The sequence below is a fragment of the Fulmarus glacialis genome, unplaced genomic scaffold (genome assembly GCF_000690835.1).
Source record: "Fulmarus glacialis isolate BGI_N327 unplaced genomic scaffold, ASM69083v1 scaffold13955, whole genome shotgun sequence".
NCBI classification, from domain to species: Eukaryota; Metazoa; Chordata; class Aves; order Procellariiformes; family Procellariidae; genus Fulmarus; species Fulmarus glacialis.
In genome coordinates this window covers 74,627-94,187 of record NW_009212430.1, presented here as the reverse complement: position 1 = coordinate 94,187, position 19,561 = coordinate 74,627, and the positions used below count along the sequence as shown (strand labels likewise).

At 42.2% G+C, this 19,561-nt stretch overlaps 1 protein-coding gene across 1 annotated transcript in view; it reads right to left on the bottom strand.

Annotated features, from left to right (window-relative positions):
- The window catches only part of IQCA1 (IQ motif containing with AAA domain 1), a gene marked incomplete at its 3' end in the record, with an annotated part of 99,052 nt that overhangs the window by 15,615 nt on the left and 63,876 nt on the right, over window positions 1-19,561 (bottom strand). The window contains exons 11-14 of the mRNA XM_009577884.1: window positions 15,813-15,874; window positions 12,955-13,037; window positions 10,006-10,113; window positions 6,409-6,608 (exon numbers count right to left, since the gene is read on the bottom strand). Of these exons, the coding sequence (XP_009576179.1) occupies window positions 6,409-6,608; window positions 10,006-10,113; window positions 12,955-13,037; window positions 15,813-15,874 (453 nt within the window). The remainder of the gene's footprint in view (window positions 1-6,408; window positions 6,609-10,005; window positions 10,114-12,954; window positions 13,038-15,812; window positions 15,875-19,561) is intronic.

Here is a 19,561-nt window from a genome sequence, read left to right as displayed (position 1 = left end):
TTTGCTTTGCAGCTGTATGAAGCATGGGGAGCCACGTAGCTGTTCTGCAATATATTCTCCATACCTGTGTGTCTGATGCTGCAGTGTGATGTGATGGGGAATAAGGGTGGGGGAGGTTACAGAGGCTATAAAAGCTGTTGGCAATGGTTGATCTCTGCTGGTGTACTTCAAAGGGAACCACATTGTCCCTTCAGTGGGGCCGCTGCAGTCGGGGATGTGCAGATCTTCCCCGTTTGGCCCAGAGACAGCGTCTGTGGTTAGCAGCCCTCTAAAATGGAGCCTTAAGTTTTTAATCAGACTATAGTTTCATTTCAACTCTTAAGGAAGAGTGCTCACTGTTTTCACACCTGTGGTTGTCTTTTTCTTGTACCCTTTATTTCCCTACCCAGTAAGGAGAAATACAACAAATAAGCTCAGTCCTGTCTGTTTCTTAGAGATACTTCCCTGAGCTTTCTGTTTTGAGGCAATGATCTAAATGTATAAAGTGGCCTGCGTATATTTTTCTGGTGTTAATTAATATTAACCAAATTAATATAACCAAATTCAACACACTGCATTTGGGCCTGGCTGTTTCTTTTTTTTTTTTTTTTAAAAAAGACAGATCAGACACCCAGAATCCATCGGCATCTAATTTAAATTGCTGGCAGATACGTAGCAGACTGTATATCCCCCGTGAAAGTGCTTCATTTGAATTATCCATGGACAGTTTGAATCCATGGATAATTAAATGCACTGTACATAATTAATTTGTAATTGAAACTTTATTAGCTTTGCTGCAGTCAACAATTTGTCGGAGCTGCCAGCAGATGGCTCCTTAACCCTTCTAATACCGCACCGAGCCAGCAGCCGCCTGTTTTTCCGCTCTCTGACGGGTCACGGAGGTTTGATTTGCTCTTCAGGAAAATCATTATGGAAAAAGCCTTCTCGTCCTGCTGTCCGTCAACATTCATCAAAGATCAAACAGCATTTTTGAAAGCCTTGGGTTAAACTTTTCAAACTTGAGAGCCAGAGTTTAACAGTTAAATTGCTACACTTGAAAATACAGAAACCCGATTCTTGCAGGGCACATGTGCACAGGGCTCCTCCAAACTTGAGGGCTTTGGTGGAATTTTTTTGAAAGACCCAAGACTAAGATTTTTCTGAAAGCTCAATTTATTGTTGAAAACTGTTCAATACTCTGTAGTTTATATTCACAGAAATGCTTCAAAGCAGCTAAAGCAGCAAGATGCTGAAACCTGTGATTAGACCTTATCTATGGGAGCCTCACCAGGTAAATAATTCCAGTGCTACAGTGATGATGCCACTGTGTTCTGGTTTGTTAGACAGAAAATAATTATAAATACTGTCTTCCAACAGGATGCATTTCATTTTTCGACATTAGAGTAACACAATGTGAAGCTGCTTTGTCACAGAAATAACACTGTATGTTTGGGCACTGGTGATATTTAACACTTCAAGGGTCTAGGCTTCTAGCAAGCTGCACTGCTCCCAGATAAAAGAATTGCTCTGGAATGCCCAGAAGAAAGGCTGATTGTACTTGTTCCCAAATTTCAATTGTAATGGAAAAGTCTTGTGTGGCATGGAAATGCTAAATACACAGAGACTTCTGTCAATGTACTGGGGTAAACTGTACCTGGTTCTTCAGACTGCCAGAAAAATGACCCATTTGAAAGGACAATACAGCAGTGGTTACAAATAAATGAACCTGATTCAGTGGAAAAAAATTGATGACAGACTTGAAAATTATGTTGCCTCCAAACTCTAGGATTATCTAATTTAATCTTAAACTCCATCGTATTCCTTTTTGGTATAAGACTTTTATAGTCACCTCTGACTTGCTAAATAGTATAACCAAATAGCCTGATAACAGAGTCCCCGAACAGTGACGGTGTTGAAATATTTCCGCAGCTTGCTGCTCTGTAAAACTCCTTGTTCAGTAGACGGCTGCACAGCACACACTGAACTGTTGATACACATCTGCTGGTATTTCCTCCTGGCCACCTCTTTCCCAACCTTTTAGCCTGGTCAGTGTTGCACTAATAACATTTTCCCATGTGTGGCTTTTTGTACAATGTGCTTTCTGTGTGCTGCTGTGGCCCCGGTAAAGGACCCGAGAGGGGTTGTCTCACTCTGGTAGTGATTAACCTGATGGTTGCCTTATGGTTGCTAATGGAAGGCCAGTGCTTGTCACTTTTATTGCCTTGGAGTTAAGCCTGATGAACTACCTGCATTTTTACGCTTCTGTGTCGCGGAGTCATGCATTCTACCCTCTCATCTCGATCCTTTCTGGATTTGTTTTTGTTTCTATGCATCCTTCACTATCCTTCTTTGCATCTTTTATTTTAGCTGGTGCACTGCAGCACTGTTTTGTGCCTTGATGGGAACACGGGAGAGCCAAGCCATCAGTTGGTACAAGCTGGCAGAGAGCTCCACTGAGTTCAGGCTGGCTCAGCACATGGAAAATGTGGCTTAATCGAAATATTCCAGCGTGTTCTGGTTCATGCTTGAAGGATGAGTTTTGTTTTGGGGACTGCTGGGAAGTGCTTCTATATTAGAGACAGATCCTCTCTTCTCACTCCAAAGCAGAGCTGACCTGGCAGGCTTTGCTGTGTCTTTAAGGAGAACACAAGCACTCAGGCTTGGTGTTAGCAGCTTCTTTCAATAGTTTTCCTATTCAATATTAATCTTCCTTACGTTTCCTTTGAATAAGCAGATTGAAATGTTGGTGTTTTCCTGTTCTGGTATGAGAAGTCATTTCCTCTGCAGGACATTTAAAATGTCTGCTTTGAGTAACACACAAGCCTCTCTTTTGGATCAGGGCTGGTATGTCTCTTGCAATCTCCTCCCTGAAATAAGGGAGGGGAAAAAAAGAATTTGGCTCTTGCATCTGAAACAAATTAAAGTTTCATTTCTTCCAATGCTGTTCACTTGTTTAGGGTGTCTCCCACGAAACAACTGCCAGCAGCCAACACTCAGTTATGGACGGAAAGTTTCCTAATGGTCATTTTATGCTTTCCAGAGCTTCCTTCATTACAGAAACTCCGTTGTTTGCAGATGTTATAGGTAATCGAAAGTGCAAGGTTACTTCACCTTTATCACAGAGCACCACTAATTCTTATTTACTAAATCTTAGTGTTTAACAATGGTTACATGGATCGTAAGATAACAGAACCGTCATGTTTCCTGTCATTCACGTACAACTATAAGTGGAAGGCCTGTATTCTGCTTGACTAACTCTATATAAAGGCCCTTCTGGAAAGCTGGAGTAGAAAGCTTGCTTGACAAGAGTTACAGTTGTTGTTTGCAAAAAACATGACCAGAAGTGTCTGATTATGGAGATGTGGTGAATCTTTCAGCGATCACCTGCATGCAAGGCACTTTAACAAGCTGTATTATGGTGTGTCAGATAGTAGACTGAGAGCTGTGAATATTAAATACTACATGTCAGCTGCAAGATACCGTTTGCTTTCATGGCTTGTCTGCTATGTGTGCCACTGTATACCGTAGTCTTACAATAATCCAAACATGTTTACACCAGACTTTTTTACCATGGTGAAAAAAACCCCTTTTTTGGGCAAATACCAGTGTTCAGCTTCCTCTTGTCAAGGAATTTGTTTTCAATGTGCGTTGCCTTTGTGTTTGCTTCAGCTTGGGTAAAGTAGATTCCTGCAAATCAGGATATAAAAATTCCTTATCCTTCAATTCCTTGTGAAACTTTTCCCCTAGCATATAAATAATTACCCTTGCTGCAACTTGTGTCCATTGCCTCTTGTCCTACTGCTGTGCACCTCTGGGAAAAGTCTGGCTCTGTTCCTTGTATGTTCCTCTTCAGGGGCTATGAAGCCCCTGAAAACAGTAGTTAAGACTCCCTCTCATTCCAGCCTTCTCTTAGGCTGAAACAACTGGATTTGTTCAGCTTATCTCATGCGCTCCAGGCCCTGATTCTTCATGGCTCTCCACTGGACCTGCTTGCTTGTCAATGCCTGTCTTGTAACAAGGTAGCCCAATACTGGACTCAGAATCCAGCTGTGGTCTCATAAGTGCCAAATAGCAGGGAATAATTAATTGTTTTAAGAGGCTGGCTATATTCTTGCTGGTATAGGCCAGTATTTGGCCGACCTTTTGCTGCATGGACACACTGTTGACTCGTGTTCAATGTGCTGTCCTTAAGAACCCCCAGTCCTTTCCTGCAAAGCTGCTGTCTAGTTGGTGGGCTACAGCCTGGACCTCTTTGTGCTGTTGCATGGAGCTACTCCATCCCAGGTGCAGGACTATGATACCGCATGGGAGCATAGGATGTTGTAAAGAAGCAGCAACCGACGGCAGGACAAACGGAGTGGATGGCTGTGGCAGGGACTTGAGAGTTCCCAGAGTCGGGGAACAAGAGACACACTTGGCGTTAAGACCAAAAAACAGGGATTGTAACTGCAGAGGTGAAAGCCCGTATGGATGGAGGATTGTTTCCAGCCTGGCTCTGAGAACCTACAGAATGAGTTTAAATCATCAACAGATTGGACAAATCAGTGACTCGGGGATGGGGAAAGAAGGTGGCAGGGAGAGGTGACACAACCGAAGGAACTGGGAATGGAAATTGAACATAGTTGATCTGAATGATGCTAAGACAGGCTGGTGCTATGTCAATATGAGTTTGCACAGAAATAAGCATGCAGACGATGTATCCCTTGGAAAGAGATACTCTGTGCTGTTTGCTCTGTTGTTAAAGGAGCAGAGTTTGAAGCAGTACTGCTGTTGCACTTGGAACAAGTCACCTTTTGATAAGCAAGTGCCTGGACAGCCCTTATTCCATGTGATTGACTGTGAGCAACTTCCATCCCGGTAACTCATGGAGGTTCACTGAAGTATCATTGCCTCTTTTGTAAAAGCTACAGTAGATAAGTAAGGTTGGACCGCTCCCCATAATTTTGGGGGAGGTGTTGGATAATGTTTCCATTTGCTCCTAAGCAATGAAGAAAAATGTAAGGCTTTTTATATACCTATATCTGGACTTATGTACATATATACATAATGTGTATATATACTTTCATAGCTAGAAAGTATAGATATAGATATGTGTATCTATATATAGATATACACACACATTTTATGTATGTTCCAGTTATTGGCTATATTATATATATATATGCACATATACAAAAAAACCTTAATATCTTCAGCTGGAACCTTCTACAGGAGTAAAAAGGCTGCCCTCCTTTCTCCTGTGTTTAAAGGCCTTGTGCTCTAGCAGGGACTAAATGATGGAAAGGATGGCGTGTGTGCTGTGCCTGCAGCCAGACGTGTGCTTTGCTATTGATGAGGGCAGAGAAACTAAGTGGAGCAGGGTGAAATGTGCAGAACGGAGGGAGGAGAGGGAGTATTAGCTCCGTCTAATGGCACTAGCCTGTGTCAGGGAGTGCTAGACCCAGCGTTAGTGTTATGGCATCAAAGGTGCATGATCACAGCACCGTCGCTTTTCCTTAGGCGCCGCTCTGACCAGCGAGAAATGGGGTCCTTGGGGATTGCTTTGCTTTTAAATGTGAAACCTGTCTTTTCTGGGGATGGAGACACCTGTCACAAAACCTGCTATAATACTGGATTTAATAAAATACATCTGATAAATCCCAGGGAAAGCCAATTTGAATTCAGCCTTTTTAGTAGGCCTCTGGCACTGGAAAAATATTGTACTTGGCTTTTTCTAGTGTGTGTGCTGTTTTTTTTTCTTTCTAAGAGTATTTTGTCTGGAAATGTTTACCAGCTTCCTTCCTTAGCAGAAACACTGAGGACTTAGAATGTGGAAGAAATCCTGCCAGGATAGTGTCTTTTTTCTGAAGAGGATTTGGGATATGTTCTTCACAGTTCATATGCTTTCTTTCATTTCCAGACTTCTCATACATTTCTGTTAATGTAATCCTGAACTAGGATTCCCTCTTTTGAAAAGCTTGCTGATAGGTAAACAGAGAGCAATATAGGGGAGAGCTGTTTTACAGCAACAGTCCCAGAGAGGAAATTTTTGACCACCCCCAGTCTAGTATTTGATTAAACGCTGCATGGCAAGCATTCCTGACTGATGTGCGTATAAACAGAGAACAGAATTTTCTTTATCTATGATGCTTTTCATATTCAAGGTAACACAAAGCTTGCACAAATGTTAACGTGAAAAATATGGCTACTACGAGTGATTTCTAAAGGGGTTCACACACTGGCTGTCAACAAGTGGTTTTGAAAACTTGAAAGCAGGGAGGGAATTTCAAATTGGGTTGGTAGTCCTTTGGACCTTGGGCAGCTTTGCACTCGTATGACTGGTGTGTATGTTCCTTGGTACGGAGGAACTACAATTCAATTCCCTATTTGTTCCACAAAAGATGTGATGAACTGAGCCAACTTTGTAGGGAATTACACAAAGCACAGTACCTTGAGAACCATGTGAAGCATCATTTGCAGGCCACTCTTGCCTGGGTATTTTCCAGCAATGTTGGAAGCAGATAAGTTGAAGAGATTGGCTCCTGTTTCTGTGCAGATGGCGTGGACCAACATTTTTTTTCCAACACCGGCGGGTCCAGCTAATAACAAGGCTTTCACCAAAGGAGCCTTCTCATGGACTGTTTGGGAACCTGTAAAAAGTCATACGGCACTATTATTGCTTTCATTTAAGTCTGCCATAAAGGTAATGGAATGATTCTTCCCTTTTTCTTCACCGTAAATAATTCATAATGTGAATTCATTGTTTCCTTAATATGGCACAAGTGCTCTTGAGTTCAATTCTGTATAACTAGAGCTGTGACCGTAGCACATTTGAGTTAACATCCCTGTTTGTAGCAAAACTCAACCACCCTTATTTGTACCTTCTGACGAGCAAACTCCAGCTCTAAATCTATGTGAACTAAAAGAAGGGTAATTCATTGGTAGATTTTTGAGGACAGATGCAAGATAAGAGCCCTGAAACGGAACTGCTGCTGGTGGCTATATGTACGGACAAGCCTGGTGCTCTGTACAGGGACAACTGCCTTCCCTCAGCTGTCAGGCAGAGTTAGAGATGTAGCTTTAAGCTTTACGTTTGTTGTCAGAGCAGGTCCTCGCTTTCTGCAATTGGACAAGGGTGTAGATTCGTGTTGCATGTAGGACTGGCAGAATTCCTTCCTCCTGCTGTCTGAAATGACACTTTCAAGCTTCCCCATCTTTAGAGAAAACAAACTAATGGGACTATCTGTTGGAGCTGCGTTTGTCAGTGATTTTGAAACCAGATGTTACTACGTGTTTTATTTTCTTTAACTTCTGCATGCACCTCCCTTTTCTGGGTAATTTTTCCTCTTAAATGTTATTGCTGTTCAGTAAGCATTGGAGACTGACTGTTTGTCACTTCAGGCTAGCTCTGCTCCAAAATCCTTCACTGCTGTTATCCCCTGTACGCGTGCCTGCTGAGTGTAGCGTTAGCTTATCTGCAGAGGAGCCAATGTTATTCCCTGGTCTGGAACATGGCAGTTGCACATCGCAGAGCAGGTACGATGTACCTGCTAGGAGAAGGAGGATCCTTTTCTGTTCCCTTCATTTTATTTGAGTGAGCAAATGCAAATGCCAGGGTTGCTATGCTTCACTTGCTCTGCCGGCCGTGATGACTGCTCAGCGTTTCTAAATCTGTCTCTATGGCTGCTCCAGGTAAATTCATTCTGGGCTGTAAGAAATAGGCTCCATCACCTGGGAAAGCCTAGCAGAAATGTCTGTGTTGTTAAAACAGAACCACAGAGAGAGAGAGAGAGAGATTTAGGGGGCTGATAGTGATAGAATTTTGTCTTCCCTGCAGCTCTGTCACTGTATGAATTAAGTAGAGGTGAACCTCCAGAGATGGAAGTAGCAGGAAATGTCAAATGCTTTATCCATGCCAACTGGTAGTCCAGTAACATCACTGCCTCGATGCCTAAAAAGGTCCCATGTCAGTAACGGTCGTTGTTACAAAGTCAGATTTGAAAATCTACATGAGCATCCACTACTTCTGAAGGTCTTTGAGACCAGTGTTTATCAGACAATGGGACTCGTGGTGGAAACCAAGCCCCAAAAGTGATGGGCTGCAGAGGGAGCCTATGGCTTAGCCTGGGAAAGTTCTCTGGGTTAAGGGGGGCAGCTAGGTAAGAATGGTATTTAAAACCACATCCAATCAGGCTGTCTATCTGTGTCCTAATGGTTTAACATCCCAAATAAATGACAGTGAACTGAGCGCTAAGATGAATGCCATTATTTCAGCACTGTGCAGGATGTAGTGAAGTTGTCAGCCACCCAGGCTTTATTAATATTTGGTCATTCCATACCAATCTATTACTATTACACAGATTTATTATGAGGGGAGCTGCAGACTCCTCTGTGGTTAAAGATGAAGTATATCTTCTACTATTATTTCTCCTTTCAGCTGCTTATAATTTTCTCAATGCCATTTAAGCTGGAGCTTTCCTTGCCATCAGGTGAGTATTTTGAGAAAAACTTTCACTTCTACACATACACAATTATATAATGATTAACTAGTTCTGAGACCAATTAAGTAAAATGTCATCCATAATGTATCACCCAAAAGGTGAAACCATTCCTGTGTCTTTTTTTTGGCTCATGCAAGATCTTTTTTTTTTCTCAGAGGCATTTTTCAAACTGCTATTGCAAATATATTCTGTTTGTTTAACTAGTCCAAGGTCTCTTCTCCCTAGATTTTTAGCCAATTGTATAAATGGCAGAAAATTTATGGGTTCTCTTTCCTCTTGCCTTGGGGGTATCTTGGGGCTTGATTTCACTAGATTAGATGGTGTTAAAACATAACCTTGGAGGAGTTATATGTGAAATACCACATAGCAGTCAGTGTGGACAGGGATAACTGCTGAGCTCTCTCAGCTGATTGCGGTCAAACTTGCAGCCAACCCCCTGAGGGTTTACCCAAAACCAGCTGAGAGTGTTTTAGAAGGGAAGAGCCCCATCTAGGTTGATTGAAGGCAGGGGTGCTGCTAGCATCCTGTTTGTTAACCTGATTCTTCAGATTGAGCTGTAGGGCAGAAGGAGCACTCTTCCTGAAACCCACACGAAGCAGACTTGTGCACTGTTGCAGCAAGCTTTCTGCAAGACATCGAGCCCGCTTTGGGGACAGGGGAGCCAGGAAATGCCTGAGGAGAGCCACAGAGCATGTACGTACAGAATAGCCCCAGCACTGGTCTTTCTGGAAGGCGTGCAAAGGGGAGGGAAAAGCAGAAGCTCTGTGTCATCTTTGCTCCATTTGCCAGTAATGGGAGGCAGGGAGACGTCAGCTATTTTGCCCTATAAAGGGGATGAGCAGACAGTGACACAGCCTGGGGGAGGATATGTCTAGTTAAAATTTCCCCGAAATCCAATCAGGAAGGGAACAGGATGCAAGCGAAGTATGAGTAGAAGCCCTTGAGACAGGCACTTCTTACAATCACTGGAGTTTGGCTTAATGCCATTCCCAAGTAAAATATGGGATAGATTTTATATTAAAAGCCAACAACCTGACCCAGTAAAGCCTTGTTAGATGCTGGCTAAGTCTGGCATTAAAACTGCAAGGGCATTTAAAAAGTGTTCTCTCTGATGTACAAAATGTATTCAGACTAATTCCTTAAATGATTGCATTGTTTAGTACTGAGTAACATTAGCCAGCTTGTAAAAGGTAAATTGCAACCTTAGCCCTTCCCTTAACTTGATTAATTTTGATCACTGGAGCTTGTTTTAGCTATTATCTTTCCCAAGTGATTTCCTTTTATGTGCTGCCATTCACAAACTGTTAACATGCAAACAGAGATGGTATGGAAATGTAATACCTGACAATAGCATGTGCAAGCTCCTTTATGCACTATTAAAATGATATGGTCTTCAGTCAGAAAGCTTAATTGAAAAACAATTATACTGCAAAATGCTTTAGATTACGATTAATCAAGCCCTGTCAAAGCCAGTAAAAATGCATGTTACTGACAGGAAGCAAAGCCATTGTATTCTGCCCTCTAGTAATTTTTGCTGTGCTCTTACCTAATGGCAATATTCCATACAGTGCTATTAGCTGTCTGACATCTGCGAGAGAGGGCATTGGCTCTATATCTACCTGACGAAGTGTGGTCCCCAGATAGCTGTACTCGCCTGTAGGGAGGAAGCACGGGCTTAATAAACGTGACACTGCATTGTTATAAAACGCATAACTCAAGTAATGGAAAACTACCATAGAATACCAATACAACATGCTTTCAGCAAACCCAGTACCGTCAAGGGACAGGGACTCAAACAGGGCAATATTGTTGTGGAATGCGGCCCTGAGAAATTTGAAAGGTGAACTGCAAAGGAAAATGAAGGTAAACACGCTGTGGACTTTCCCTTCCAGACTGTGGAAGGCGTTCAGCAGAGCAGTCGGTCTCGAGTAACCTTTTAAAGAAACTTTGTGGAGAAGAATCGTTAGTAGCACCATAAATCACACTGCTGGCAAAGGATTTCTGGATTTGGGATTTTGCAGAGCTGGAATCCCAGTGAACCATGCTCTATCAAAAGGATTTCAAAAAGGGGGAAAAGATATTTTAACAAGCGTTTCCCCTGGCTGCATCACATCTCAGCTTCTCACTATGTTAGACATTTAAGCATGTCACCTAATTTGGTGGGGCTCTTTGCTTTGCAGTTCACCTTTTTTTTTTTTGTTCAAAAAACCCTCCACAAAACAACCCAAGAAGACTAAAAATCCCTGACATGCACTGAAACGATCTAATCTTGCCTCGGCTCTTGTTACAGAGCCATAATCACATTGCTTGCCCTGTCAAAGTCCATATACAAGACATGTTAGAGAACAAAGATCCAGAAGGATGGGCCACAAGCAAGAAAACTAGTTGTGACAACGTAGTCAATGATTATTTTTTAGCATAAAATACATGTCATTATGGTGCATATTATTGAAAAATAATAGCGTATTATGTTTTATTGGAGTTAAAAAGGGAGAGCACTAGAGCTCTCTGGAGCAGAGGTAAATTAGCAATGGTTAAGAGGGAAAGTGGAGTTGTAATTTGGGGGCAAAAAGGCAGACAAGCCCTGGTGCAACTGCCCCCTCCCCTCTGAAGAATAAAATTCATTTCAGGTTTTATCTTTTATTTAAGGAGAAATCAAAAGAACTGGATAGGAATTAATCTTCACAGATTTAATTAGAAGGCATCAAAGGGTTTAATTGCAACTGAACATAAATCACAGTGGAAATTCTCTGACTAATTTAGATAAGGTCACCAAGAAAATTAGTTCAGTGATGTCGGTTTGTCATAGAGGAGGGACATTTTGGTGCCTTTACTTGCTGTGTAGTGCAATTCCACTCTTTGTCCTTTCCCCGGGAACTGGGAGTGAGTGACCTTCCTTAGAAGGAAGCCCTGTAAGAGCAGAGCAGATGAGGACTTATTTTTCTGCAGGCTTTGACTGTGTCCTTGGAACCTTAAAGGGGGAGGTTTTTTTGGTATTTAAAAAAAAAAGTGAGGTCCAAATCGTAGGCCAATTTTAAATGCCTTCAGTATCTTGTTCTGGCAGCTCAAGATGCGTGACTGAGTTTTGAGTGGGGAAGAGCTGGCTTTGACAGTGCAGGCCACCCTTGCTGCCTGGTCTGCACGGGCCAGCATCTGTGGTGGGACACGTGGGGGACCTGGCACGGGTCTAGGCAGCCAGGTGAATATCACTAGACTCGGCACTTTTGTGCCCAATGTCATCTGCTGCTGGGAAGTGAATATTCCTAGCGTAATTTGGAGCAGCTCTTGTGTTGCTCTATGCTGCAGAGGAGCCAAGGCTTCAAACCTCAGGGTCAAGGGAAGATGGCCCAAAGCAATCTCAGCCTGCTTCCAAGTTTGATGTTACCAGCTGTTAATTATTATCCACTGGCTCAGATGTGCTTTCAAAACATCTGTGTTTGTTGGACAAAAGTGACCTTGATGGTACTGGTTGGGTGAATGAAGGAATAAGGAAAATCTTCTATTACTTCCCTTTGTGATCTTTAACGAGCATAAAATGGATGGAATACTTGTTAATTCAGCCTTCAACAGAGTGGGCAAAGACTCTGAAGGCAGTAATTGGTTCTTCTAAGAGTTTATATAAACATGGCATTTAGAGGTGATGTATGAGAATCCAGCCTTTCTGGCTCGGATACATACTATACTTGCAGCCAGAGGTTTTGTGGCTTCTGGATGTCTGCAAATTCAAATAATGGTGGCCTTTGAAACAACTGAATTTTGGGTTTTTTTGCTGCTAAGGTTGCTGTGACTTTACTGTATGTCACCAAATGCTTTTGGAGATGGTGTCAGACCCCTGTGCAGCCTGCAAGTGGGTTGTTTTTTTTTTTTCCTCTGTGTAGAGCATGGGCGAGTGTGTCTGACTGCAGCTGCAGGTGACAGAAACTGGGCAAGAGGACTATGAAATGCAGAACTAGGCAGAGACATATCTTACTCAAATCAAGGGCCAGATATGCCTCAAAGCGCTGCTCAAAGTTCAGGGGCAGCCAGGGAGGTGGAGGTAAGGGCGTGAGTCTTCTCTGTTGAATGAACAAATGCTGAAGGTATGATTTTGGCTGTTCTCTGGGAAATATTCTGGATGGATTATGACCCCTGGTCTGATAGACTTGCACTGTCCTGGCCAATGCCTGGCCAGTGCTCCTTAAAGGATGTCCTGGTTCCACCTCAGAGTGGCTTGTGACATCCAAAAACATTCAAGGCTTCCAGGTGTTAGTGCTTGGAGCTAAGCACCAGCTCTACAAAGAGGTCCTGGTTTCAGCAGCAGAAGTGAAAGGTACTGAGCACCCTGCAGAAACAGACTTGATTTGCATGCATGGCTTTAGATCTTAAAGTTGGAAAGTCCTGAAAGTGTAATTACTCTTGAACTCATTCTTGACTGGAAATAGGGGTCAGTGAACATTGAACGGCTGGAGGTTTGGTTAGACTAAAAACTGTATTAGCTGTAAAATGTGTACTTTACCAACATAATCGGAGAGATTCACAGTCTTGGCTTTTATTAGTAAACCTTCTTCCGCTAGTTCTCTGTACAGAGAATCAATGGTCCTATGGACAAGAGACATCACTCAGAAATTCTAGGGAACTGTAAGTAAAAGCTTAGTCCTTCAATAACTGAACTAGCTTCAGAGTTATTTATGCTTCCTCGGCTTTATAAATGTATTTTGTAGCTCAGAAGTAAAGGTGATTAGCTCCATCAATACAAAATCAATAAGTACAGTTTTCTGCGTTATTGCAAGGAATCTTTTATTACCTCACATACCGCATGGCTCCCTTTCACACCAATTCCATTACCCATTTCCAGGTGATGCAAGATCAGTTATGACTTGTGTAATAGACTCCTTCATTAATATCAATTACTGGGAAATTATTTTTAAATTATATAATAATAGCAATTCTAACACTACTATACCTATTCACTTAGCTCTCCAATTAGTAGTAATTCATTAATTCTTCCTGGAATTTATTCTGTTTGCAATAGACAGCCTCATCTCGTCAGAAACATACTGGGAATGACTCCATCTACTGCAGTGTTAGGGTGACGCTGGCCAAAGGAGGATTGGGGGGAAAAACATAGAGTGGAAACTGTGGCATAACTTCTCCAGTGGAACGGTTTCTATCTATCTCCGTTGGTGGTTGGAAACAGCTCCCGGTAACTGAGGATTTAATATTTACATTTTGTATCCAGTTTTCTGTTGGTGTGGATGTTCTCCTTAGTCTCTCTTTTGGAGTTCTATCTAAATATTAATTTCAAAGAAATTTTTGCCACTGGGTTCTACAGATTGATACTGCTTCAAGAATTACATAAAATGAATAAGCCTGTTGGAAATTCTTACATTGTTAGTGTAAACAATATTGATTTGAACCTTTCTAGGTCTTTCACTGTTTGCACTTTTCACATCCTTTTCTTTCAATATCTGAGCTTTTTTAATCTTTGTCATCTATCTTAATTGGGATGTTCTGGTATTGCTACAATAAAAATATTTAATAGTAACTCTCAGCTGGCTAATAAAACCATATATATAATTTGAGGTCTGCAGCCCTCTTCTATTTCAGCTGGGAAGTTTTACGTTTACGCAGTGTTAGTGGCACAATTAATATAGGAGTCGTAATAAGGAAATACAAAATTTAACGCACCTTCAACAACGTTGATTTTGCCACTCTGACTCTTGCTTTCATTCTCAGTGGTTTTATGTTAGAGTATGCATCATAAAACAAGCAGAAGGTAAAATGGGACTAACCTGACAGTTCTGTTGGGAGCATGACTTCTACTTTTCCTGTCTTATTATTTTTACTGTGCAAGCTTAATGATGCATGCCCTGAGTCTCCTCCAAGTAAGTGTGATGTGATCAGTCTCTGTTGACTAAGGCCCCCTGTGCCCCTTCCACCATGTCAAAAATGAGATGAACCTGAGCTTTTCTTGGTTATTTCTGAAATACTTCCTCCTTCCCTGCTCAGCAGGGAAGAACAAAGCATGGGAGCCAAAATGCCACATAAAATCTGATTAAAAGCCAGCTACTAAAAAGCTTGTGTTCTTAAATGGCTGTACGTTGTACTAAGTTTGTTTATAAGAAGCAGGTATGTGCAAGAGTAATTTTTAAAAGCACAGACTATATGCATAGTTGCTAGACTTCTGGCACTGTTCTTGTAAGAGAACTCTCATGCTCTGTTATAATCCATGACATGTTTACTTTAAATATTTGCTTGGAGAGGTTTTTTATTTTAAAGCAGGTAAAGAGATCATTGACTGATTGTGTAGTGCTAGCACCCAAATGGTCTAGTCCAGGTCTTGCATGTCTTGTACAAACGGATTTGTGGGGTGAATCCCCTGTGCCTCCTCCTGCAGTGATTAAGCGTGTTAGTCTTCATGCTGTTCTCCAGCCCTGCTCTCTTAGGAGCTGGGTCTCCTCCTGCCCTGCACTGCTGCTGGGTCAGCAGGTCCCAGTGGCGATATCTCTGTGTAGGTTTCTGTATTACATGCACAGGTGAAAAATGGCCGGATTATCAGTGAACGCATCATGAGCTCACTGAAAATGTAATGTCAAAAGAAGAAATCCTCTCAAATCCTCCCAATAAAATAAGGGTGCTTAAAATAGCAAGGATACACAAGTTGCCAGGTCTGCCAGAACTCTTATTGATAAGTAAGACTGATTTATATGACATGTACATTTTACCTAAAATGTGAAGGGTGATTTATAGAGCACAGAGGCCTGTCTGCAGCCTCTCTTATCAGGCGTCAGCTGGGATGGAAAAATCTGACAGTCAACAAACTGCCAGGTGCTTCTGCACCTGCAGAGAGGATGGGAAAGAGGCAAACAGGGCCAATATCCTGCCTAAATGGTACATGTGCTTAGCTTTGCATACTGGAATTAACTTGACTGAAGTTAATGGAGACTGGCTGTAGTGGTGTGTTGCTGCAGAATGGGGATCTTAATTTGTATGCGTTGTTGAAGATGGGGAAAAACAAGGTCTGTGCTGTGTGCCATTAAAGCAGTGTTTTGTTGCCCTGTTATTTGTGGTGCTGCAAAGCCATCAGTCGGGGAGGGGCAGTGGGAAGGTTGTAGTGTTCACTGGGAATGTAAAAAAGGTTTTAGCGAAAGTGTACGTGCTTCAAGATTTTTTTATCGTCTAGGCTTTTTATGGATGTTTATAGCTGTTTATAAAGAGGTTTTATTTATTGTAGGGCTCCTGATGCTGGTAAGCGTAGCAATGTTGAGATGCTCCTTGTGTAATTAAAAACTAAAAGGGTTGACAGCATATTTAATGCAAAGAGGATGGAGTCTCTTGTTGTCTGAATCTCAGGTAAACAGGTCTGCTCTTTACCTGTCAGGAGTTAGATCTTCCTCCATCTCAGGTATCTTTTTCCTCACGGTTGTCTTTTTTTTCTGAGGACCACAAAAACAGGCTGAAATTAGTGACATTAATACAGATATATATATATATTTTTAACGTACTGAAGCAAAGCGAGGGTCAGACAGCAAATGTTTCAGTGTTTGAATGTGGCCCTTGTTATTGAAGGAACCCAAAGGGAAAAATCATATCCTTGAATGCCCTGAGGGAAGGAAGTCATGTCCCCATTTATAAAAGCACAGGAGATGTTCCCACTTATAAGTGCCTCACCAAGGCATGAGAGAGGTGAAGCACCCTGGGCTGAGGAGCTGGGTCCAGCCTACGAATGTCATGCAGATCCTGCGGCAGGTGCTCTTGAACTGGACTCTGCATGAAGTAACCTGGTGGCTGTTGCTTCCTTCCAGAATATAGTTGCTCGGGGAGCCTCTGTACCTCACCTGCATCTGCCACCTCCCCAATGAGTGCCCAGAGCATCATACTTCAAAGCCATCAGTCCCGCTCCTTCCAGTAGAAGTTGCATACAAAAGAATCCCAGGGTCATTTGCTCCAAGAAAAAACTCTTCTCTCCTTCCTTTTTGGAGCACGACTCTGTGGTTGAACGGGTATAGCCCTTACCCAAGAGGGAAGCAGGAAGGAAAAGGGTGTGGGGTCTAAGTAGCTGCTCTAGTGACTGTTCATGGTTTTTTTTTGTTTTTTTTTTTTACATTGCAGTAAAATATATAAGCAGCTTCCCTGAGGGTCACACAGGGTGCTTACAGCTGGACCAGGACCTGAAATCAACCCTCCTGAGTCTCTGGCTAGCCTCCTAACCGTTAGACATCCTTCTGCCTTCTCTTTCCTAATGCCTCAGGGAAGAAGCTTGAAGAGGTCAGAAAAACATGACCTGCTCTTCTCTTGATATTTTCACCACACTTTCACTATGGGAAGGTTTTGACTTGTGCGACTAGTTTCTTTACATGCTGCAAAAAACTCATGGAAAACAAAAAGAAGAAAGATGTGAATCAGTAATGTCAAGCCCCTCCATTAATTACAGCTCACAAGCCATAAACATGGTTAGGGATAATTAGTAGTGGAGAGGGCATCATTAATCCATGTTAGTGCCCACCACTGGTGTCCATACTGAAGTTCTGCAAAGCACTTTAGAATTACTTCAGTGGAACTATTTACACAGTGACATTTGTGCACCATGGGATTTCTTCAATGGCTTAAATTTAAGCATGTGCTTAAATGCTTAGTTGATCAAGACAGCTTATTCTTTCCAAAAGTTTATGTTCGCTCTCCTGGGAATACAGTAGTTGAGGTTTTTTTTTAATAGTGAATACTTCCACAGAGCTCTAGAGGCTATATTGTTGAGTTAAAAATCCTATCCAGTTATCTGGAAAATGATGGGGTTTTTTTCCTAGAATGGATCAGCAGCGTTCAGAAATATATCAATTGTAAGTTCTCAAGGACAGTCACAATGTAAATAACCTATGGTTCAATCCCCTGTTACTGTTTACAATGTGACAAAGATAATCTAGATGAAAATGTAAATTAAACCCAGAACTATATGGATAAGCTTACTGGGAAAAAGTGATGGTTTTAAGCTTTGGATTAGAATAATGCAAACAACTCTGTACCTGCAGAACTACACCTCGGGTTTCTTTACATAAGTAAGCTTGGCAGCAAATACTCGTTAGAATGTGCCAGTGGGGTTTTGCTTTAAAGAAAAGGAATAGGGAGAACAAAGCATATGCCATGCTGTTTTAACAACTGAGGAAATATTGAGACTGTCAGCGGTTTATTTCTGGTGTTCCTCCAGCTTTGTCTCTTTAGCCTTTCTTCCAACCAGCTAGAAATTACATATCATGGGGTCTGACTGGGAAGAAAAGCTCATTTCTACCTATGTAAAGACACTAAGCATATGTTGAATTTATTGGCCAACTGGTATTGTCCTCAAGGCAGCTTCACCAATAAAGTAACTCAAGAGCAAACAAAAAATGAACTATGCAGGGGAAAAATGTGTTTTCCTAATTAACATCAGCATTTATGGGAAATCTGGCAAACACTGAGATGCGATAAGGGGAAATGTGAATTGTAGACAATGGCTTTCCTCCAAAATGTCTTATTGGGAACCGCTTTTATTTAGAAAATGATAATGTTTAATGAATGTGAACATGCTCATCATTTATAATGGAAATCATCTTTTTTCTATCTCTGAAATGTCAGTCTAGCGTCTGTGTAGCCATCCATTTACTCGGTTATTTTCTGCTTTGATAAGTCACATGTAGTGAACTGCATTAGTTATTAGTTGGCAGATGACAGAAGACCGTCTTCCGTGCACAGTGTGGTATCTTTTCTTACTGTGTGGGCTCATGAAAATGTTTTGAGTAGCTCAGAGGTTGCTACGAGCAAACACAGACCTGACTTCGGACCAGATTCCAGAGCAGAGAGTCTCTGGCACCGGAAGAGAGAGGATAGCCAAAATGTCGCATTGAGGGAACTGTTCCACATTGGAACTGCAGGATCTGTGTCACCCTTTGGCTGTGATCATACAAGTCCTGCTGCCATCAGCTGTCCACAGCCACTGCCACCAAGTATGTGGAGAAGTAATGAGAGGAAAGTACTCCTGTGGTTTAAGGGAAATGACAAGCTATAAGCAGCAGCCTATGAAGTGTTTGAGTGGATTCCTTAGATCATGTGTGATGCTTGGATAGGAGGCTGAGCAAGTGCAGATTTGCACTGTGTGTGCGTCTGCTCTGGATTGAGAAGTCTTTTTCCGGCAATGCTAAGATATAGAGAGCAGCTTCTGATACTTGTACTGAAAAAGTCCTTGGTCAAAGATGTTCCCACTGATTATTAAGCCCTTGCTAAATGAGGGGCTCTGATTTGTGGTTCCTGTTGGATTTAGCTACAGCATCCAAAGAGGTTACAGCCCCCACAGCTGGCTGAAAGCTCTGGGTGCTAATCTCCATCAGCTACAGAAAATCCAACAGGGATTGTGAATCACTGTCCTCGCACCTAGCCTTGCCTCAGTTCTGATCCAGCCTGTCTTCTGGCCTCATTCACTATGGCCTTGCTCTGATCAAGTTTTTAGACTGATATCAATATTCTTGTCGTGGCCATTGCTATAGTTAACCTCTTGTGGTTTTCTTTGCTTCTGTCCGGCTGCATCAAAAAGGGATATCAAAAGCTGGGCTGAGATGCTAACACGGCCTATTTCAGAAGCAACTTTTACATGCTTAGGTTCCCATGGCTCCTCTGTCTGTTTTTTCTGAATTCTGGCTATGCCTTTTGTGTATGTGTGGGTGTGTTCACTTACAATGGGTTGCTCTACCTGCAGTTGGATCGGAAGCAAATCCTTAGGAGAGCAGAGCAGGAAAAGCAGCACAATAGGCTTGATAAAAAGCACTCTGATAAGCACTCAAATGTAACATCCAGGTCAGTAACTGCAGAGCTGATCTGTCAGCACTTACTTTGGGTGCAAAGCCAGTTTCAAGAAGCTAGGTCTGCAGTGGTGTATTTGCAGATTCCCAACAGAAACACCCTCTGGGTACCATGGTTGGGTACATGGCATCCGTCTAGAAGAAGCGCTTGTAAAGCTGATGGGTTGTGTTGAGCCGCCCAAATCAGAAGCTTGGGTTGTCAGCAGAAAGGGGTGGACTCAGAAGAACAACACTTCACTAAGAAAAGTTTGTGTTGGCACAAGGATGCCACCAGCTTTTTAGAAATCAATTACTTCA